This window comes from Limulus polyphemus, unplaced genomic scaffold (assembly GCF_000517525.1).
Source record: "Limulus polyphemus unplaced genomic scaffold, Limulus_polyphemus-2.1.2 Scaffold12, whole genome shotgun sequence".
Taxonomy (NCBI): Eukaryota; Metazoa; Arthropoda; class Merostomata; order Xiphosura; family Limulidae; genus Limulus; species Limulus polyphemus.
In genome coordinates this window covers 1,319,481-1,345,032 of record NW_013665622.1, presented here as the reverse complement: position 1 = coordinate 1,345,032, position 25,552 = coordinate 1,319,481, and the positions used below count along the sequence as shown (strand labels likewise).

The following is a 25,552-nucleotide window of genomic DNA, read 5'->3' as shown; positions in this document are numbered from 1 at the left end:
ACAAACAAACAAAAGATACATATGCCCATATCTGTATAGTGTTATTATTTAAAAGATTGTCGTTGGTAACTTTGTGTTAGCTCACCTTTTCTTTTTCAGTAACCCTCCAGTGGCACAGCGGTATGTCTACGGACTTACAACGCTAGAAACCGAGTTTCTATACCCGTGGTGGGCAGAGCACACATAGCCCTTGTGTAGCTTTGTGCATAATTAAAACAAACAAACTTTTTCAGTGAAAAATAAGGTAAATAGAGTTTAAATAGTAAAGGTGTATATACGTATAATCCTATTCACATCATTCAAATCCAAGGTATATATACATATAATCCCATACACATCAGCCAAATCCAAGGTATATATACATATAATCCCATACACATAATCCAAACCCAAGGTATATATATATACATATATTCCGATATACATAATCCAAATCCAAGATATATATACATATAATCCCATACACGTCGTCCATATTCAAGACCGGTTTCCTATTCTGTATTCCTATTATGTATAAAATGAAAATCGCAAACCTTAATTAATTGTAAACTAATAACTTGTGATGGGCTTTTATACCACTGGCGTTTTAATTACATTTCATACTTATTAAAACTAATTTTCACTAAACTATTACTGGTCATTTTTTATTTGTAGATTGAAGGTTGACAGAACTAACCACCACTTCGTGTTTAAAGCTCTATTATCAATTTTTCATTGGTATTTTACAAATTCACTTTGGTGCCGTTTAAGATATGTACAGCTTCTACAGACTTTTACCTTGGACTTTTATTACTTTGTCCAAGCAGCGGAATATCCCATAAAACATTATGTCACAACCTTAGATTTAGAGTATCCACACACTTAGAATATTTTTCTGTATTCAGTTCGTTCTTGGATGGCTGTGTAGAGGATGGTTATCTAAAATATCATCTTTAGAGTTGTACCCAAAATCTAAATTTTCTTTAGATATATTTCATAACTTATTATTGTTTTGTATTTACTAAATTAGCGCATTCAGCTATTTTTTATTAGTTACATAACTATTACCAACTCCCAGTTCTGCTCTTTGAATTATTTTAGATATATTTTCAACTTTTTTTTTCCAAAGGAATAACACACCTTAGAGGAGGATTAAAATGTAAAGTGCTAAAATTTTGGTAATTTGTAATATTAGCTATCCTATTATAAATGTGTTGCTATTTATGTTAATAAAATGATCTAATATTAATGAACTTCTAAAGTATTATTGTCTATCTCTCACTTCTGCCCCCCAGTGGCACAGCGGTATGTCTGCGGACTCACAACGCTAGAAACCGGGTTTCGATACCCGTGGTGGGCAGAGCACAGATAGCCCTTGTGTAGCTTTGTGCGTAATTAAAAACAAAAAAAAAACAATCTCTCACTTGCACTTATCTTCAGCCTGTCAGTTCTAATGGACAACAAACCTTCCAATCGTCATCGAAAGTATGGGAACAAGCTAGTCCTCAGTCACCGAAAGTATGGAAAGAGGCTAATCCTCAGTTATTGAAAGTATGGAAAGAGGCTAATCCTTAGTCATCGAAAGTATGGGAACAAGCTAATCCTCAGTCATCGAAAGTATGAAAATAGGCTAATCCTCAGTTATCGAAAATATGGGAACAGGCTAATCCTCAGTCATAGAAAATATGAGAACAGGCTAATCCTTAGTTATCGAAAGTATGGGAACAGGCTAATCCTCAGTCATAGAAAATATGAGGACAAGCTTATCCTTAGTTATCGAAAGTATGGGAACAGGCTAATTCTCAGTCATAGAAAATATGAGGACATGCTAATACTTAGTTATCGAAAGTATGGGAACAGGCTAATCTTTAGCGACTTTGGATCATCTATAACTCAGCGACTGTTTATTTTTGAGAAAACTTTATTTTTATTCTATTGTTTAACGGATTCTATCTGATACTTGTTTTTGTTCTTGCAATTCAGACTTCCCATGTGTTTATGAATCAATGTGTTTTTGTTCACTCTTATGAAAACTGCTACACCGATAATCAGTTTAAATTTGTGCTACTAATTCTGAAACACCTCAGTTTATAATTTAAGTTAATTGAGAAATTGATTCCTTTGATATCAGTTCGTTTGATTTTGTAAACGTAAGGTTCCGGTAGTATCCGACAGGTTGAAAGCAATCAGATACGGTCAGGCGAATCGTTTAAATATGCAGGATCCCATCCTTTGATGAAGCGTAACTTGTATTACTTCACAGCCACAGTTCATTTATTATTAATCAGTTTACGATGACAATAACATTTTCAAGTTTTAATTTTTGTTAGCAGGCAAGTAAAAGGAAGATTTTTTTGAGACAATAAACTTATATTGAAACTAATTTTTCCAACTTTTAGTAATATTAAAGTCCAATAAAATTCCTTAACGATACAGTGGTATACATTAGTGGCTGTATAGGTATGTAAGAGCACAGACAACTTGTAAATTAAACAGATATAAACATAGATGTAGATTATTACAAGTGGTTCTAAGACCCGCACAGTGAATCCCGACATTTTGAGTTCTGCAAGTCTTTTCGACATTAACGAAGTCCACTCGGACTCCAGCCATTAATCTTCGTTTTTGACAGAATGAACTCAGTGTAAATATAGTAAGAACAGTAGAGATTAGACTAGACATTTCAAATTATGTGTGAAACTACCATGGTTTCAAATGTCCCTTCCAAAACATTTTTGAGCCACCCCCTCACTTTTTTTGTTAAGGCCTTGTGTTGATTAAGTATATCACTAGTGTTATAGATATATATATTACTTAGTTTATTTCGTGTCACTCAATGAATCTTTTATTTACTTGGTGCACAATACATACTGAATCATCAAAATCTTTGAGATCTCACAATCTCAGCAAGCAACGAGCCTTTCCTCACTGAGCTTGCATGTGCATTCTGTGGTGTATTTCAACACAGAACTTGTAATACGGCTCTCTTATGGTAACCAAATGCTTCATCATCTAATTAGTGACGTGCGTGAACGAATTAACGAGATTTCCACCGTTCCTATCTATTATCTAGCAAACCACATCCAAGTGAGAATGCTTGGAGAAATTAATTCCACATCGGAGCCAAGAAACCACGTGGAAAAGAGTTTATTGATCTTCAATTAGAAATGATTATTGAATGCAACAATGGTGGTAACTGTGTTCAGATATTTTATCTCAGTTACTCATAACAAGCAATGAGCTGAAGAAAAGGAAGATTACTGAAAGCCATGATGTAGAATACCGTTCCAGATACCAAAAATTAATCACTTATTGGCCTTCACGAAGTTACTTTCTTTCTCAGACGCACTGCAGTCCATAAGCCACTTATCACAACCATGAGTGCAAGACATTGGGTCTCATAGTGGCTTGAGTGTCAATATGATAATACACCATGCCATATCGCAAATTATGTCTAGCAGTAGTGTGTGAGACAAAGAACATCGAGAAACTGTTTTAACCACCTCTTAACCGCGAATTAAAACCATTTGAATTGTTTTATAACGCTTAAAAACACTAGTTCGGGAACAGGAAATGACGGACTTTAAAATACCGCCACACTTGAAAGTATTGCAAGAGGAATGGCAGTTTATTTCACCAGACTTACAACGGCTGTTAGTAAGTACTAGTAGCAGAATGTAGGTTGTGATTAATGTGTAAAGTAGCCTAATCTCTTCCAAAATTAATGTGTAAAGTAGGCTAATCCCTTCCAAAATGAATGGGGTCACAATTGAGAAACACGACAGCCCCTTGGGTACCTCCTTAATTCGTTTATCTATATAATGCACTAACATGATCAATCTATAGTATATTTAAAATTGTATGTAAGGTTTTAAGAACTTCAACAAAATAAATCGAATCGATATTTAGTTTCAGAAAGTTCTGGTTTATTTGAAATACCAACAGCTATACTCTAAGTAACTCCATAAAAAAATACACAGCGAACTAACAATGTCTTGCTTGAGGATCCCTAACAAGAACCATCGGTTTTCGTAAAAAACAAAACCGTGGTAATATTAGCTTCTTTTTTTTTATCTGAAGTTGAAGAAGGAATCAACCAAATGAAGGCAATTTTCACAAGAATACGAAAATGAAGAAACAGAAGGAAACAACGGTACACTCGGAAAATATGCGTACCAATTTCAACTTTATAACATGCTGGAGACTCACGGTTAACCAAGCTTTAAAAATAATTAGCAAGATTATGCATATTTGAGCTTGGTGACATCATGTATAATAAAAGTGGAAATGGACTTATAGAAAATAGGAGCATATAAGAGGTTGGAGTTTTCTAGCCCAATGAAGAAACACAGTTAAAATATCGCTGTGCTGACGAATACACGTTTGGACGCACTCTCTTAAATAAAAGTTTCCTTTCAGTAGGCTTTTATTTTTATTTTATAGAAAGAACTATTTGTAGACCGTCATCTATTCCGAGCGTTAGTTAGACGAAAAATTCTTATAAAATGATACTAACTCGCTCTCAGATTCCATAACCCGATGTTATCTAGGTTAAAGGAAATAAACGTATTATTTTGAAGAAAGTGAATGTATCTGGTAATGTGTATTGGATATAGGATCAGCTTAGAGATCTAATAAAAGTTTTCATAAGAAGAAAAATTGTTATAGCCTGTGAGTTCTGATAACCTTCGTTCTTTTGCTACAACAATATATATATATTCTATATAACTTTATGATTTCAGGGCAAGTTACAACTACTATGAGTTATTACTGCAAATGTAACCAAACAAACTCATTTTCGTCTGAATAGAATTGTTGGGGACGAGCTAGGTGCTGCACTAACGGTTTACATTTATTATAGAAACATAGATTACTCTAAAAACTTTATACACGAATTTCACAGTACAGAACAGTAATCTTATTAATAAAAAATACCTTTAGTATGTTAGACTGATTCAAATAGAAGTGGTACCATTCAGTTACCAAAATGCTATTCTTTATTTATTGTAGAAAAATGGAGGGTATTTTTTATTAAAGTAAAACACATTAAGAAACCGATATATTTGATTTACAGATTGCACAAATCATCGCGACTGCATTGTATTCATATAATCAGATACCATTTGTAATGCCTAAAACATTAACTCACTATGAGACATTTCTAAATCATTACTTCTACGGAACGTCTAATTTCTGTGACTTTCTGTGAATGGTGAACCTTTTTAATAAGAGTATCACTGATTGAATCACTGCTATACTTAAAGCCGTTAATTATTATTTGCTACTGATGTTAATAATGACGTTTGTCCTTATAAATACTTCCTTCATCATTGATCGTATTCATTTTGATTGTTATGATTACGTATTATCACCTGACACCTCAATTTCTATTATAATAAGCTTCCTCTATAGATGACCAGGCCAATTTTAGATCACACATCTTGACAGACATTTTACAGATCCTCCGCCTCCAGTGGCACAGCGGTATGTCTGTAGACGTATAACGCTAGGAACCGGGTTTCGATACCCGTGGTGGGCAGAACACAGATAACCCATTGTGTAGCTTTGTCCTTAATTACAAACGAACAAACAAATACAGATCCTTCACTGTACATGGATGTCTGCTTCTAAGAGAGGTTTAATCGGACTAAAGGTACACAATTATTTTGAAGTTGTATGAGGGGGTTTGATAGCCTTAAGGTCAGATAGGATTTTTGTTTTTGAAATATCTTTCTTTGGAAAGCAAATGATGACTGTGAAGCAAGAGGGATCTTGTAAAAATGTGGCTTGTGAGCCTTCGTCAATTTAAAATCAATGTTCATTATCTCGTTAAAGATTCCTGAAGAATAGTCAAGTTACATTGGAATGACTTTTGGGGTTGAATGGTTCTCATTCGTATTCATAGGTTTGGTTTTGTGGAAGAGGATAATTTTGTGAATTGTACTGGAGAGTGATTTCGGAGTTTCTTGTTCTAAGTTTTCTGTTGTGCGAGTCTTTTCACCATAGAAAAATTTAAAGGTCTAATTTATAGATATGTTGTGTTTTTTTTTCTTGCTTTCCTTAAATGAACAGTTCCACTATACTAATGTTCTTTTTTTTGGAACTAACTGGCTGTGATATATTCCTTCAGCTATAAGTTTTTTCAGTAACGGCTTTGTGCTGGAGAATGTTCGCAAATCTGCTCATTTTTAACTGCCCAAAGGGAAACCTTAACCCCTACTAAGGAACAACAACAATGAAGCTATGATTACCCCCTCTACCTAGAAGAACCATTGCAATGAAGTTAGCTCTATTTTCTGACATGTTGCCCTCGGCACTTAGACTTATAAAGTGTGACTAACCTTCGTTACACTCTGTTAGGTTTGTCAATTTTTTTAATATATATATACTTTGGTTGAAAAATGGTTTTAATACATCGGACTTAAAATGATATTCTGAATATAGATACATTATGCTGTTTTTACATAAAATGATACATATTTTTCGATAACATCTTTTTAGTATATGAAATATTTTTCTGCTGTTAGTGCCTTTACTTTCATGTTTTTAAAATTAAACTTTATGTTTATTTTTCATTAGGTTCTGTTGATCACATTCTCCAAATACCGATTTTAATAAGTTGTAATTAGTGATTTTAAGAATCACTAACTGTTATTGCACGTCATAAACTTCCGTTCATTGTTTCTTTGGAATATTACATATATCCGCAAATACCTCCAGTTATTATATACAGCATTTAAGGAGATCTTGTTGGAAATATTTTATTAATAAAAGTTCACCAAGATAGTATTTTTTTATTCAATGAGAAAATAGTCAGTATTCTTATACAGATATAAAGCAGAGCAGTGTTACTGTAAAAGAAAAATATACAAACGACGAATCGTTCACTCATCGTGATCATTAGTTGTGTAACAAAAATGAACAAGTATTTGTTTTTACCATTTGGGCATTAGGCTTTATATTAAAGTTTTACTGCAATTTCAGTCGAAAATCTCCGACAATAATTTGAAAGTCTGGATATGAATGGATACTAAAAATACTAAAGAATGTTTAATATCATTGCTATCTAACTTTGTAATCGTATAAAGAAACGTTTTATAGGATTATAGTGTTATCTGAGTGTCTGATAAGCAGGCAGCAGTGCTAATATCGAACTTTTTTTTATTATCCCTGTAAAACTGGTGGAAGACTTTCTGCGCTAAAAAGTCATGTTACAAACTGCTCTGTATCTTATTAGCCTATTGATGACAGACTTGATTTATATTTCTTTATAGAATGAACTAAGATCACCATCTTTATAGGTTTTTTTTTATATGGACAAGATGGATGAAGGAATTTTCAAGTTCCCACCGAAATTCCTTCAATCATTGTGATGTGCTTAGTTTAAAGCTTACATAGTACAGTGAGATAAGTCAGAATCTTAAATTCCATCAACACCTGTCAACATTATGGTATGGACAGATGCTAACCTCTCTTTTAAACAAACTAACAACTAAATTATTTAGATAGCTATTGATTAATTCTCATTTGAAATCGCAATTTATTTCAGAGTATTTGTAGATATTTTACAAAAAGTATTTAATTAATTTTATTAGCATTAAAATAAGGTGAGTTTAATGACTTTAAATATTCAGAATGTCTATCGATTTGAAGTGAGTATGAACTGGCGGAATGTCACACAGAGCTATCAGACGTAAATGGTCATCGTGGACAACCAATAATTATATCTTTCAATGTAACTACTGTCAGTTTTAAAGGTGTAATTTCTGTTTATTGTAAACCTTAGCATGGTAATAATTCTAGTAAATTTGTCTGGTATCTCAGTCTATATTGTAAGGAACCAAATTAGCCCTAGGGTTTATACATCTTTTTGATTATCACTTCCGAATCGTTTTTACTTGTGGCTATTTTATTTTAACTGCTATTTTTAGTTAAAATGGCCGGCTTTATTGTGTTCTAAAGTAAATTTCGACGATTCCCACTTATATAACTATTGTATGTTATAAATTAAACTAACAGTGTAAATGAGAAAAAAGGCTCAATAGCTACAGTTGTAATATTTAATTGTTAGAGTTTAGGATTGATCAGAGCAACTTATATGACAATCATAATCCTTAGTTATAAGCGTTCAATCATATAGTTTAAATAAGAAAACAAGACTGATTAAAAAACAATAAGATTTAAGTGGTTGTTTCAGTTTCTTGTTGTAATGTTTCAAAGCTAGAGTTTGTATACAAGTGAGATACTGGACAAAAATAATTACCATGATCATCCTACCTTATCTCTAGAGAATCCATGTTCCCATATATAAATAGAGAGAGAGAGAGAGAGAAACATCAAAAATACCATTTCAGCACTGATTATCCTTTCTTTGAACTTGTTTTTACAGTAGATAGAGCTATCATATATAAATGTGTTTTTCTAATTGAAGCCTGAGGGAGTTTTTCGATTGCAACAATTTTCTAAATTTCAGTATAACCCACTCTTTTCAGAATATCTAATGTTACTTATCATGATTTTTTAAAACGTTTCCAGGTGGTTACAACCAACGTATATGGCAATAAGCTGAAGCGCCGCGAGAACTGTGAAAACTAAAATGAGTGTGGCGTTTCAACCTCTTCTGGTAATGGCTATAGTTTAAAGTATTTTCAGACAGAAAGATTGTGTCATCAAAAATAACGACAGAGAAAAAAGAAGATTTTAGTAGCTGTCATATTCATAAATGGAGAGTAAACGTTATCGATCCTCGAAGTAAGAACTTTTGTTCTAAATAGTAATGTAGGAGCTATACATACGACCCGACATAAATGTTAATGTCTTTTTTAATATTCCAATAAAGCCTGTAATAATAAAAATAAATCCTAATGCGATAATGGTTCGTTACTTAGTAAAGAAAACGAGAACAAGTCGTAAGTTATTAAAACTAAAAATAAAAGAAGAGAAATACGAGGGGGGTTCCCAACCTTTCACAGTCCATGCCCCCCTTCACACACACACACACACACACACACCCAGAACATTCCACATCTTCACCAAGACCCCATTTTATAGGTACTGAGCACCTTAAAAGTATTGGGTATATTGTGTATTTTCTAAGACTCCCTGACACTTTCTTTCGGCACCCAGTTTGGGAACCCTTTAAATAGACAATAACAAGCATTAATCAAAGAAAGGTGCTCATGTTTTAATTATTTCGCCCATCGAGTTAAACTTCTAATGGGAAGATTATATATCGTGAATAATCTTCACATTTCCGCTCTTCTTTCTCACTATCTTAGGACAGGTGGCTTAGTGGCTAATATGTATGTCAAGTGGATCGAGTGGGAGCAAGTTTGAGACGTGATGACGCTAAACACGCACCGCATGATAAAAGCTGTGGACGCATGGTAAAAGTAACAGTCAATCCCCGTTATTCGGCTTAGAGAGTTGGGTGCTGCTGCTGCCTGTCTGTGTTTCATTTATTAAGTAGTTTCAAATTATGGACAGTTATATTTTAATCCTAGGGTCTGGCTGTTTAGGTCAACCACTCATAAAGCGCCTCTATGGTTAAAAATTGTAATTTCAATTTCATTCCTCTTTATTCAATATGAATTGTCACATTTTCTAAAGCATTAATATATTCGTTTTACTTCGTCGTACCCCATCTATCTAACTAAATACAAAGCCTTCGCCATTAGATAGTTATTAAATAATTGTCACAATAAGAATATTAGAGTTAAATAAGTTAATAGGTATATTGATTTTAAACGTGAATACCCATAGCTAATTAATAAAGACATTCAGACTGCTAAGTAACTTAAAATGCTTTTAGGTTATTACTACTTTATTCACATGAGCTTTAAGGGTGCTATCGTTATCAATAAACAAGTTAGGCTTCATCTTAATTAATAGATCAGCATTGATTCTAATATAACATGAAAGTAATCCTGAATTACTAAATAACATTAATTGTTCCGTTCTTTTCGTGATCAGTAGTCATATAGAATCTTTATTATCAATATAAAATGTTTGTTGACGAACTTGTCATTTAAAATATATTACATTACTTATAAAAAATATTTCAGAGATTAACAAAGACTAATAAGCATAACAACATTTACTTTGCGTATAAAAATGTACACACGCGTTAACCGCTCTTCAAAGGCACCACTCAAAAGCTATATGCATATTCTTTGGTATAATATCCAAATATTCTGAAAATATTTGAATTAATAAGTCTGATAAGAATTTAACGTTTTGTCTTGTGCCTCATTAAACATTCTAATAGTGTTTTGTTTTTCTCCGACTAATTTTGGCGTTGTTCTATTTAGCGAATCGCAGACCTAGCGAGATCTGATGAAATCACAGCAACTAAAAATTTAATGTTTAAGTAGATTTGCTAAGTTTTGCTGTTTTTAGCCCATCGGTTTTTTGTCCAATTTGGAAAATTATAAATGGTCATCACTAACTGTTTTTATTTCAAGTTTTATTAGAAAATGTTTAGAAGTATGAAGGTCAGTGGTGAAATGTTGCGTTGGTTCACAAAAAAACCAATAAGTTGATTGAAACTTTTACAATAAATCAATTTAAGAGAAAAACATATGTACAACAGAACCACGTGGTGTTGTGCTCTAACTAAAAAACTGAAAAAACAAACAACAAAACCAGATACACAAATATCTTACGATCATTTTCGAGTAGCCTACGTCAGAAAGATGAATTAGAACAAATTTCACTGAAACATCAATATTTATTAAACAAATATATTTAATCTTTTATAAGGATGAAACTAAAACTTTTCTTTTTTATGAGGATGGAGGATGGAAAAAGTTATCCATTATCAACATTTGCCTATACATTTTGAAGGTATAGTAATGTCAATACATATCGCCATATTTTGCGTTTCAATTTCATAGTCAAAGAAGAAATAGAAATTGATAAAATATATAACGATTTTATGGGCGTAAAAAATTTATCAATACATCGTAAATCTTATTTTGTTATGCAAGCTTATGCCTTATAGCCTGTTACTGACTTATTTTGCATAATGACTAGTATGGAGTCATATAACTTTTATGAAGTGTTAAGGTATCTAGAAGACGGATCAGGTTCAATACCTATTACTGAAATGTAAAATGTAAATAGGGCAACACTGTGCAAATAAACTTTATTTAAAAATATAGGCAAAACAACGTTTACATTATAAAATAAAATTTAAAAATTAAAAATTACCATATGTTTCCGCTTCCATCATCAGGAGTAAAAATCTACGCAAACAGCAGGTTTTTATATAAGAACGATCTAACTCACTGTAATTCACAGAGATGACATGAATATCTCCCTCCAAAATTCAACACTATCACCAGCCAACTCTTCATCTATACTTAACAAATGATTATTTACAACACAAAATTTTGATAGATTCTCTGATATTAAGCTCATTTACTGTATTGTATTCATCTAAAATTATAGTTTTATGCCACTGTATTGAGTGACCTGTTTTTGCAACATGATTGGCCAGCGGAGAAATTAACATCAGTTTATTACGTACATAACCTTCATGTTCCTTAATGTGGTATTTAAAATTACGTTTGGTTTGTGTAATGTAAACGTTGTTTTGCCTATATTTTTAAATAAACCTATTACTGACTTATGGTTATTAACGTTAAACACCATACTTCTGTTTGTCAAATAGAAGCAGTCATTACAAGACCATTTTCTTCACTTTTGTCAGTGTACAAAATCTTAAAGGTTACAATACACCAACAAGAGATTTGTTACTTTTTCAAATTCTAGAATCACTTCAACGTAAAATCTGAAACTTTAGAATATAGCGATGAGGAATCACACAATAACAAAGTAAAACAATATCTATGATAGCTTTGATGTTCGCCTCGTGACTTTGACATCTGCTCTTGACTCTTGACCTAATTAAGGTTATTCTAGGCTGCCAAAAGATTAAAAACAGACTTTCATAGTTCAGATAATTGGCACAACTGAACAATTCTAGAAATCTGAAAAACTTCAGTACATTTTTGCTTTCACATTTTATTCGGTTTGTCTTAAGATGCTTTGATGGGCATTGTTGCAGGTGTGTTAAAGCTTAGTGAGTTTTTTTCTTTCTTTTATAGATAAACTGTGTACGTGAAAATAATGGACGAGTAGCGTAAGCTCTGTGAGGAACCACTATGTATCATGGTAATTGGTCAATTGGCATCACTTACAGATGTTCGTAAATATCTTATGTTTATTTAAACTTACTTACTAATTTGATTTATTGGATTTTTTTTCAAAAATGTTATTACTAATATTCAATTAATGTGTGCCTAGATTTAGGCTTAACGTAAATCACTTAAAGCTTCCTTTGAATTATGGTGAAAAGATCGATAATAGCCCCAACTAATGAGCCAACGCACTTAATAATTCATCTGGTTTGATAGCATTAAAAGTAATACTTGATAAGAATAGCCTGATCGTATAATTATCAGGCAGATAATTAATTTGTTTTAACTTCTTTATCACAGACTGTTTGAACGTGTTCTCAGGAAAGTTCTGGTTAGAAAGATCGTAAACATGTTGTACTAACACCACCCTCCTCTAACCTTACTCCTACATCCAAAACACTCTGTTGTGTAAAACAAAATGAAGTACAAGAGCTAATATTAACACCTCAGGTTCGTAAGAGGTATAAAATTTGACACAACTAATGATGGAAAAACGAACAAAACATATGCCAGAAATATAGAGTGTGAATGTACTTCTTTTATAATTATATTGTATAATAGCTGGAGTATTCGTCCTCTGGACGGAAGTTATGTAAATTCATGATTAACTAAAGGTTATCTTAGGACATGAAAAGTTGCTTTCCTTATATGCAATTGTAAAAATGCCCATAAAAACTGCAAGACATAGAATGTGAAACCGCAGGTTTGCATATATCTCCACCCTGACCCAAGAAACTTTCATGCGAAATTTAATCCATAAAAACCATAAAACGCAAAATTGAAAATGTTTGTATATCCCCGCACGGACCCAATGAATCTCCATACCAGTTTGGGTGAAGATCCATCCATATTCTGCAAAGTAGTTACATGGACATACAACAGATAGTATTATTAAATTTATATAAATATTACCACTAAACACCTTGTAGTTGTGATATAACATTATTTTTTCTTAAAGTATGTTATAATGACCCACGTATGAGTAAAAGCAAAGAAGTGTGTATAATAATATATCAACCACATCATATCTGCTGTATTCAAAGCCGACTTGGCCTGTCATCCAATACCATGGCTTTTCATGATAGTTGGCATATGACAAACATAGTAATGGTTAAAATGCTATTTAAATGAAAAAAAAATGCTTGAAAAACAACTATTTCGGTTTAAAATGCATCAAGTTGGTTAAATGCATTTTTTAGAAATTTTGTTTATGTCATATCACAATTATTCTGGGATATTTTGATTATTTATTTATTTAAAACCAAATTGTTTGTCATTTTCATCATGTACTTACTTTCACATGCATTAACCTACTCATCATAAAAAAGAACTGACGGACCAGCATATTAATTTTCTATCAACCACGGCGTTAACGGTAGGAAATTACGTTAGTAATTAATTATTAATAAGAACATTTGAGTGAAAGTAAGGAAGAATGTATAATAATATATGAACCACATGTAATCTTATCCTCCTCTTTAAAAAAAACAGTTTACCATCTACATATTGGAATTCTATATCGCAAACAGGTAAAATTTCACCTTAATACTTCGGGACAAGATCGGTAATGAATGTTTTAGAATTGAAGGGTCTACTTTGTTAGTCGGCAGTATACATAGTTACGTTTGACGAACGGCCAGAGTAATACATATTTATGCATACTCACTTGTGGTTACTGTACTTTATTTGTATAATTACACACACACACACACACATATATATATATATGATGACTGCCTATTTCCTTCCAAGGGTATCGAAACCCGGTTTTTAGCGTTATAAGTCCGCAGACATACCGCTGTGCCATTGGGGGGCTACACGTAAGGTTGTTGTTGTTTGTAGTTAAGCACAAAGCTACGCAAAGGGATATGAGTGCTCTGCTCACCAAGGGTTTGGAAACCCGGTTTTTAGTGTTATAAGTCCGCAGACACACCGCTCTGCCATTGGGGGGCCACACGTAAGGACTGCATTATGTTTGTTCAGACAAACAGTATAAGCTTACAGTCCTTCAAAAATCAAACAAATAAAGTCACAAAATAACAAGACTGAAACATCCAATGAACAGCTAGCTAAACTTACTCTAAAACTGTTTCGCAGACGACATTAATAGTCCAGACATTGACTAGAATTTTAGCACAACATGACATGTAGGTATGTTCAAGCGTTATATACTTAAAAGTTATTATTTACGTACCGGTTGTTTTATATCAATGGATTAGACACTCGATATTTATAATTTGTATGACAATAATTGTTCAGATAAATTACTACAATTATAGCACAACATGACATGTGGGTATGTTCAAGCGTTAGATACTTAAAAGTTATTATTTACGTACCGGTTGTTTTATATCAATGGATTAGACACTCGATATTTATAATTTGTGTGACAATAATTGTTCAGATAAATTACTACCGCCGTATATGAGATAACCACCATCATATATCGCAAACAAAGGGTGTTGACAACCTAGACTTCTTAGGTTAGCTAAAGAAAAAACGTGAATATTTAGAATGGTTATGAAACTTATCGTTCTACCCACTCTCTTTCGTAATGATTCTTGTTGCTTAGAGTGTTAAATAATAAAGTTTGTTTTATTTTGTTTTGAAGTTCAAGCAAATTTAATTTAGCAGTGTTAGACTAGAGGGAAGGCAGCTGGCCAACTCTTTTACCATCGAATAGTGAGATTGACCAAGACATTATAACGCTCCCAAAGCTGAAAGGACGAGAATGTTCGGTAACAGAGATTAAAACGTGCGATCCGCAGATTGTGAGTCAAGCGCTCTAAATAATAAAGAAAAAGTTACTTTTGGACATGAAAAAATATGAAATTTAACGTTTTCCTGTTTTCCCTAGCAAATTATGTTAATAATATGTTCTTATAACTTTTCGAATCCGTATTGAATATTGATTTTGTTGCTTCATTTTGAGTCAAGTCACAGTAAATAATAATACAGTATAAAAGTAACAAATACATACTAGAGATACTTCTGCAGGGTCCCAGAAAGTGTTTCGTTTCAAGAGTAAATAAAACCAAAATTAAGAGCAAAAAAATTTTTATTTATTGCCTTTAAAGTTCATATGTGATGCTGTGTTGTAGCCTGCAGAGCGCATAATTCTTCTCGTGGTTCACGTCATGTTAACGTTCTACTGACGTCACGACAGAACAAATTGCAACGTTTAGCGTCATTTTACTTTCTACTGACAGACTGACTGACTGACAGACAACACACTACTATATAGTGGCTCGAATGATTAAAATAGGTAGCCCCTTCAGGCGACCTTTCGCTCTCTATCCGGAAAGTAACGGTCGTTTTAAATATATTGTTTACTTTCTACTGACAGACAACACACTACTATATCGTGGCTCGAATGATTAAAATAGGTAGCCCCTTCAGGCGACCTTTCGCTCTCTATCCAGAAAGTAACAATCGTTTTAAATATATTGAAGCTCGAATTTAAGGTGTATGGATTGAAAAACTATGTTTTGCATAGGTTTTGGGAATGTAGGGAGGCTTAACGCTACAAACAAGAGCTAATCCTACAGGTTGTTTTGTAATGATAAATTATCAGCGTAAACTTGTACAACGGTATCGACAACGTTTACAAATAGCTCTTATCTTGTAATTTGAAGCGATCTCAAATAAAAAAATATATTAAGAAGCATATCACGTTTGAATGACAGCGTTTTATAGTTTGTTATGTTAATGGATTGTAAATAACACATATTTTCATAAATATCAAGTAAACGTTCCGGGGGAAGGGGGGCTATTTTCATCTAAAACGTTTGTGTTTAAGGAAAAGATTAAAAAAAGATACAGTAATGGAAAACTTTGAAAATAATAACCGATACAGCTGTTAAACTGTAGTCTGCCTTTAAATTTGTGTCTGTGAACCAGCCAACAAAGGTTACACTTGGAAGGCTACAGGTTATTAAGTATTGATCCCCCCTTTTTTTTGTTGCCGATATTTATGGGCTTGCTGCCGAACCATCTGCACTATTCCCCGGCGCCATCGTGGTCAAACCAGGCGATCTGTTTTGTTCCTTGAAGTTGATTGAAAAACCGATGAACTTCTCCATTAAGAATGTTTTGCTGACGAAGCAAATTACATGGAAAACAAAACATATTATTTTATAAAAATGTTGTTTGCTATCTCAATATCGAGTCACGAAGCCAGTGTTGAAACATACCCCACGTAGTCTAGAAACAATGGCTTTATAGCGCGTTTCGATGCTCATCCACAAATGTGTGTGAGTGTGCGTGTAAGAGTTTATAAGTTAAAACCAAAGCGGTTTCTTAACGTTATGCTATTGGGGGGATTCGAGAACCATGACCAAACAAAATATTCCTTATTTGGGCAATTAGCCCCAAATTTGTTAATCAGATCGACAACCGACCACCATTATTATTATTTTTTTTTTGCTTTCTTTCATTAATTAACTGCTTTACGTATAAATAGATATATATATAAATCAATAATTCTAAAGCTATCAAATACATTAATTGAAGATAGGCAATTTTTAAATCAGCACTATAAAACAATAAAGAGGAAATTAGTATAAATCAAAAACACTACAAGGTGACCTAAAATCAAAATTAATTTTGCCATTACCAGTTCTTAGTGTCATAACTAAAACTCATAACAGATTATGCCTGTGGCCATAATACCCAAACGCGTCGGGGATATTACATCTATCCAGACGCGGATTTCAAACTAGCTAGCAGTTAAGGAAAATCAGTTAAGGGTTAAGAGTCGAGTATTTGAAGCAATAACGTCTCAACTCCTACTTCCTTTCGCTATCTGCAGCTAGTTGTGGGAAAACAGTTACCCTTAACATTTAGATATAGTCTTAAAGTAAAAATAAATAACCCCAAAGGGTGGAGGTTGAGGATCTTGTAGAAATAAAGGGTGATCTATTTTTACTATGAGAATATTTTTGTCTTTTTTTTTGTACATCTCATAAAAAGGGTGAGGGTTGGGAGTTTTACATTGTAGAAATTTAGGGTGGTTTATGTCTACTTTAAGGTTGTATCTAAATGTTAAAGATAACTATTTTCCCACAACTGATTGCAGACAGCGAAATGTAGTAGGTATTGAGGCGTTGTAGGTTCAAGAACTCAAACTCCTAACTCTAACTGATTCCCCTTAGGTGCTGACATCGGCGTCTGGATCTCGTCTGATAGATGGAATATCTCCAACGCGTTTAGGTATTTTGGCCACAGACATTGTCTGTTATGAGTTTTAATGATGAAAACAAGAAATAGCAATGAAAAAAAATTATTTTAGATTTTTGGTACCTTTTTAATGTTTTTGATTTCTGTATATATATATATATATACTTCCAATTTACTTCAACTGCATCACTACTATAAGTGGAATCTTCACATGTGACATGTGCTCAACCACGGATCGTAAGTAAGATTACAAGTATAACTTGAATATCCATCAAAATATAATTACACTAAATTTATTGAACATAAATAATTAACATACATTCGCCAGTTGTAATACAGGGTTATTTTGTATGATATTTAGAATATTTGATAAACTAATATACCTGTAGCCTCATCAATTTTTACTAATCTATTACAAGCTCTGTTGCAGCGAAATACTTGTTAGCTTTTAAATATGTCGGTTTTGTTGATCAATACAATTCATTAAAACTTGCATTTTTATTACTAAATAAAGTTAACCTTTTTGTATGTTTTCTTTCCTTTTCTGTGCTTAGTCATTAATTATTAATTGTTTTTATATCAACTATGTTATTTCATACTATTTTTAACTATGTTCGATTCCACGCGATGGACACAGCAGAAAACCAAATGTAAATTTCCTCTAAAACAAACAAACAAAATCTTGCATTGTTTTCTTTTTCATTTTAATTGTTGATTTGTTCACAAGTTTAAATACTTGTATAACCGTTTACATTGATTGTCGTTACAAGAACAGTTGTTTTACTGTGTACCGTTTACATTGAATGTCGTTACAGGAACAGTTGTTTTACTGTGTACCGTTTACTTTGATTGTCGTTACAAGAACAGTTGTTTTACTGTGTACCGTTTACATTGATTGTCGTTACATGAACAGTTGTTTTACTGTGTACTGTTTACATTGAATGTCGTTACAGGAACAGTTGTTTTACTGTGTACCGTTTACATTGATTGTCGTTACAAGAACAGTTGTTTTACAGTGTACTGTATAGATTGAACAAAACACAGTAAAACAACTGTTCCTGTAACGACTAAAGATTAGGAGCTAGAAAGTGGAAATATTAGGAGTGCGTTTAAAATATCGACTATGAAAACAACCAATATTGACTAAAGGATGTTAGCTGCGAAGAAACATTGAGCATTTTTTACTCCAAATTAAGTACTTTTTTGTGTCTTAATCAATACGTTACAGTTTATACTGATAGTTCCCTGTCTACTACATAGTAGACGAAAGACACTGCGAGCAACGACAACATCATTTTAATTAAAAAGTTAGAGTGAACTTGTACTGAAATAAGATTTATGTTTCTGTATAAATACCTATCATGTTTGAAAAGTTGAAGTTTCGGAGCTTATAAGCAGAATTTTTAACGGACAAAATTATAATTTAAACCTGTAAGTTTTGTACATTTGAAAACGTTAGAGGGCTTAAAGCCCTAAAACTTGTTCATTGTGCAAGTTCATTGTGCTTAGCAACCAACACTTGAAAAACCCTTAGATATTACTTTTATATTACAGATAACGTATCTAAATAAAGCAAAATGATAATATTTCAACAAATTACTAAAACTTTGAATTCTTATTTGTTTGAAATATTTTATTTTATAAAAACGTAAGAACGTTTGTACATGCGTTACTAAAATACCCTAATACAATAACGTTGATGCAGTTCCTGTGTGACAAATGGAAGTCGGTCGATCTAACAAGTGACTGTAATCAGATAGAAATATCTATACTGAATTAAATAGCTGGAATACGGTTTATAGCACATAGATCAATCTAATGTATATCATAGTAATGATGCTACATTTACATCAATCAAATGTATATGATGGTAAGAATGTTCCGCTTACATCAACCTAACGTATATGATCGTAAGGATGTTCCGCTTACATCAACCTAATATACATAATCGTAATGATGCTACATTTACATCAATCTAACGTATAGAATCGTAATGATGTTCCACTTACATCAACCTAATGTATATGATCGTAAGGATGTTCCACTTACATCAACCTAACGTATATGATCGTAAGGATGTTCCGTTTACATCAACCTAATATACATGATCGTAATGATGCTACATTTACATCAATCTAATGTATTCTACAGTGATGATCTTCACGGTTTACGAACTATGTTGGATTTGAAACGACAAACAGAAAAGTTCAGCATTACTTTGTTGAGTCTGCAACAGGAGCTAAAACTGTTTCTAAAATTCATCTTGTAATATTTAACTATTGTCAGTTTTAAGAAGTAATATTGTAATAGGTAATATTAAAACCCTTTACAAATCCAGCCTAAATTCGAGTACTTCTAGTACTAGAAGTAGTGCAAAGCAACACGATTTACAGGGGCCGTTTAATCACTTGACTCGCTCATATAGTTAGTTGTTACAATACATACGAGACGTTAATAAAAGGCGATTACTGTCCAGTAAAAAGGGTTATTCAATGTAAATTAATTATTTATATCCACCATGTAATATGGCTTATATATTTTTTAATAACTCAAATTGCTAAGTTTAGGTTTGACAGACCGTGGATTCTGTTAATGGTGATTGATTTGAAGAAAAGGCTGCTAATATTTTCTTAGCAGCCAACCAGAATGCGCCGTTATGAATATCGGTTAATACACTGAGAAAAACTGAATGAGAAATACCAAACAAAGACGAATTAACGATGGTTTTGTTTGGTTGAAAACCGTCATATCTACTCTCTTTAAAATTTATATACATTTCTATAAGAATAAAACTGCCATAGCTAAACTGGGTCTCCAAACTATTGTTATTTCGAAACACTTACCCTCAGGGCCACACTCAATTTGCTCCAGAAACTGGAAAACCACGCAAATCACCCCAACAGTCATTAGTCTAAGCTGGCTAGTCCAAATCAACATATCTTTTAACATAGTGATTTGAAAGTTAATGTATTTATTTCTCCGCTCTAAGTGTTCTTTTCCGTCACCGATTTTTAGATTACAAAAAGTTACTATGTATACGAGAGGAGAATACCTCGCGTTCTAAGAAACTTTCTATGTCTTGTTCAGGAATATTCAACATTCCTAAGATCAGCCGGCAAAAGGATTCCAGTGGCTCCTGAACATTTTCTCCGCTCACTTGTTCGTTGACGATGGGTGTTCACGATGCTCGTGCCGCAATGCGATAAGGAGAAGTTCCGTTAAGGTAAGGTGTGGAGAGTATTTCGCTTGGTGTGCTCTGAATGTTAAACCAGTTCGCTCAGAACAGAGCACTAGATCGGTTCTATGGTCACGTGAGGCTGTCATGTGATGCTGCAGTGTTCACTTGTGTCATTACGGGCCAGGCGGGGTAGAACTACTGAACTTGACGAGAGCATTTTCATGTTCTACGCTTAAGAATTCAAAACGAAACAGGTTATGTACCAGAAACTCTAACTTTTCTTCTGATTAAATGTAAGATTCTTAAATCTATAGGTCAGCACAAAAACGTAGCTTAAATCAATAAAGTTAATTGTTGCTATGGTTAGTATCTTATAGGATGACCTATGTTTAACTTTACATATATTAATTGGTAATTAACTATACATGTATTTTTAAATGTATATATATATTAATCGGTAATTAACTATACATGTATTTTCAAATGTATATATATTAATCGGTAATTAACTATACATGTATTTTCAAATGTATACATATATATTAATAGGTAATTAACTATACATGTATTTTCAAATGTATATATATATTGATAGGTAATTAACTATACATGTATTTCCAAATGTATATATTAATCGGTAATTAACTATACATGTATTTTCAAATGTATATATATATATATATATATATTAATAGGTAATTAACTATACATATATATTTTTAAACGTGTGTATATATATATACTATTTGTTTTTATATTAAACTATTTATTTATTTTATGTAATTAGATACTTATATCATATGTTTCGGCTGATAATCTGTTGCTGTCTTCAGGGAAGACTTAAGAAGGACTATTTCTGTGTTGTAAGTGGCCGGAATTTGATCCTAGGTCTTCTCGATAGAAAGTCTTGTGAGTTAGAATATATAAAAAAGGGTGGTCGTATATGCTACTAACCATGACAATGATCGATATCCGATCTTCTTAACACTACCGAAAGTACTTAATGTCGTAAATACACAAGTATGACGATTAGTGTGCATTGATTCATCATTTGCTTGTGCTCGTTATTAATGATATTTTCTGTGTAAACACATTAACATCTCGGTCAATTAAGATGAATTAGCTCTGTCCTAAAATGTAGAAATGTAGAATAATCTTCACAAGTGTATTTGATAATAATATTACTCAAGATTACTTGAAACACAGTATACCGATAATATGAATGAAATCATATATATGAGTGAATTATTAAGCCCAGCTTATATTCGCTACTCATGTTTAAGAAACAAAGTTTCAGAAGTCTTCTAACATACACATATAAAAATGCTTTAAGATATTTTCTTGCTACTTGTTGCAGCCATGTTTTGTCACATGATCTGGCATTATTCTCTGATTGGGTCTTGACAAATGTTACTAGATTTTGAACAGTGCTGAAAACTCAGTCGCTTGTTACCAATTTCCAGAATATACCTGGGTAATTTTTTTACCGAATCAAGGTTTCCGAAACAGATTCGGTAGCATACCTAACGCATGTTAGGTTTTGCTGTTACAAGGAAACAAGGCTTAACAAATCATCAAGAGAGAAAGCATGTGATAAATAGTCATATTGTTTTATTCTGGTTTTATTTAGATATTTAGCTAAAGACACTGCGATAATGGCTTTAATTTATTAAGCCTTTTTACCATGATGTTTCGGTTTTGTAAAATCTTTAAACGTTACGATTATGTTCCAGTCCACACCTTTTGGCAATCAAAATCCCAATAAGGCATACAAATAATAAATAACATTTTTACACACACATGAACGGTTTTTATTTTATATTAAAAATATTTTGCAACCAAAACAAATCAGCTAGGTTTGATTTATCTTGCAGTGCATTACACGTAACTGGAAAATCTTAAAACACATTTAAATGATTAACAATGGTCATCTACAAACATAAACATTTGAGACATATTTTTATCTTAATGAAAACCGTTGTTTTTATTCCTCAAACCACCGACGTATTCTTATACCGCGTGTTGTATTTATTGAGCGATCTTATGACATGGCCTGTTATAACACTTGGTATGGAGAACTGTCCAAATAAAAGAATAGGAATAATTCATATAATATACATATAATACATTAGAGGCCCTGTAATTAACAAATACATGTAATTTGCTGTTAAAATGTGTTTAAAAAGCTCAACCCATAAGCAATTCTCTGGTTAAGGAATGTGATTTTTTTTGGCATAAGCTCTACTTAAAAGTCTAGTTTGGTTGAATCCTAATTAATTTGAAAAGAAAACTTTTATGCTATTTACTAAAGGTAGTAATATCTATATCCGTATTTATATAATAATCTTATTGTTCATCTGATCTAGTTTATATGATAAAAATTTTGAACAAACCTCTAACATGGTAATGGGAAAACATAACATAAACACGAAGGGTAAGTTAATATTAAACAGCAGTCTATTTTTTGGGAAAATACACACTTTAATAAAATGATGTCAGTTCCAATATACCAGAGTACAGAGATATATGACTGTCAAATAACCTTTCAAAGTATTTTCGAATTTTCTGACTTTAGTTTAACTGTAGTATCATTTGACTTAAATAGAAGAATTGACTTAACGAATAGTTCAGATCAAAACGTTTTCATAAGATTAGCACCTGGTGGTGTTCGTACCTTAGAATAAAAAATACCAAACGAACATACCCAAACATTATATTCAAATAACCATTTATGCGTATTGCATTCGCTGCCTATAGGGCTATCCATAATGTGGAGATGAAGCCAAATGATGAAGAAACACAGACAATAAAAATATTAATCATTCGTTAATAGTTTGCTTCTAGTTATTCATCATTTATAAGAATGATTAAATACATGGTTATAAAAGAACAGAAGTATAACTCATTTTAAATAAGATTTCTAGCATAAAGGGATTTCTTCAATTATTCTTATGTTCTTCCTCCAAAGTTTTCTTATCTTTCTTCTTTAAAAAATCTCAAATTCAAGAGCTTTTATCACAAATATGATAACGGGAAGCACATATAAAGATATCATAACTGCTTAAGGGATAAATCCTGGAAGGCAACACTCCACTAAGTCACATAAACTTTTCAAAAATCCTTCAGACATTGTGTATTCATAGAAACAGACTCGTATAGAGTAAAATTCAACACCTTGTAAACTCTTTTATTTAGATGACACTAGATCACTGAACCATTTTTATTATGAAGCACAGGAAACGAACACTTAAGTAAATCACACAAAGTTTCTACAAGCTTGAGGAAATCGATTTAATAGAACCAGTTGAGTTTATTTTAGGATAAAAATGTGTAATTGTGTTATACTCTATCCTATTTGAATTTCCCTAATTTCTTCAAAATACAGTTTTCTGTACATTTTCCAACCATAACAACGGTTTTTTAGTGCCATCTTAATGTTCAGTCTTGATACCAAGTAAGAAATGTGAACGTGGTTTATATGTTTGTTTTATTTAATGAATTTTAACGTAGAATAGGAAACAGGTACTTTTATTTAACTTCATTCTTGATACAATTCGAGTACAGTGACGTAGGAGTTAACAAAGAAATATAGGGGATTTATTCAGCCGCTATTATAAACTGAAAACTATTGTTCTTTTAACACCACAAACCAACTTACAGTATCTTTTTATATCTGATTCACGATGTATGTTTTCTAAAGACTGACATTAAATTTGAATATCTATTTTTATGTTGAATTTTTAGCAAAGATTTTTTTCAGTATTCCAGCGAATTATAGTTAATGTTATAATTTTACAAATAAAATGAGAAGCTTAAGAGTTTATGAAATTGGAGTCAATTTTACAATTACATGGACTTCTTTAAACTGTACTATAGCTGGATTTATGTCATTAAAACTTTACTTTACAGTAAAGAAGTGCTGATGCTTTTATATGAGTATAATAAATTGTTCAATTTCTCTAACTAATCTATGGGTATCAGTTTAGATATTGCTGAATATTAAAAAACAATCGCCTATACTGTTTAAAACATATCTGCTAGTTTCACACAACAAGTTTTTATCGGTTGTACATAGTAAAACATATCTGCTAGTTCCACACAACAACTTTTTATCGGTTGTACACAGTAAAACATTATCTGCTAGTTCCACACAACAACTTTTTATCGGTTGTACACAGTAAAACATTATCTGCTAGTTCCACACAACAACTTTTTATCGGTTGTACATAGTAAAACATTATCTGCTAGTTCCACACAACAACTTTTTACTCAGTCTTATTAGAAATGTATGATATGTTGAGGATGGTAATATAAGGAAACCCCTGATGGTTCAGCGTTAAATCTGAGAGCTAATGACATTAAAAATGGGGATTTGATACCCACGATCAATAGAACACAGATAGCCAGCGAATTTTTGCTTGACAACAATATAGGCAATCAAATATTAAATGTGAGTTTACTTAAATCTCATTTCCTCAGTCACCAAAAATCCGCAAACTCGTACTATACTATGATAAGTTCAATTCTAAAATCATAAAATTTCTTAAATGATATATTTTGAAAAACAACTTTAAAACTTTTCAATTTGAAAATGTATATCTAACAACTCTAACCTGATTTTCAATATTGCGTTTTATATATTTTGATAAATTGTTCTGTATAAAAGAAAAGTGTTAGAAACAGCATTGTACATGTGGTTTCGATAGGATAGACAGCAGATATAAAATTGAATTATTCAAAACAAATTTAATTTTTTTTACTCATCTCTGCTCCAAACTGGTTCAGCTGTAAGTCTGAAAGCTTATAACACTAAAACCGGTTTTCGATACCCATAGTGGATACAGCGCAGATCGCATATTTGTGCAGCTTTGTGCTTAATAACAAACAAACTTCACCTAGTTATCGACGACTCTATATATTTCTATATACGAGTGATGAAACAGCCACAACTGCTGTTTGCCAATTACTGACCTGGCGTTAACGGTATTATATATACAGGTTTAGTATAATAAGA

The 25,552-nt window shown here is 32.3% G+C and overlaps 1 protein-coding gene across 2 annotated transcripts in view; it reads right to left on the bottom strand.

Annotated features, from left to right (window-relative positions):
• LOC106478802 (zwei Ig domain protein zig-8-like) overlaps positions 1–20,589 on the bottom strand; it is a 97,321-nt gene extending 76,732 nt beyond the window's left edge. For both annotated transcript variants that reach the window (XM_022382685.1, XM_022382687.1), the window contains exon 1: positions 20,204–20,589. In XM_022382685.1, the coding sequence (XP_022238393.1) occupies positions 20,204–20,309 (106 nt within the window). In that variant the 5' untranslated portion in view covers positions 20,310–20,589. The remainder of the gene's footprint in view (positions 1–20,203) is intronic.
• Positions 20,590–25,552: the final 4,963 nt, after the last annotated feature.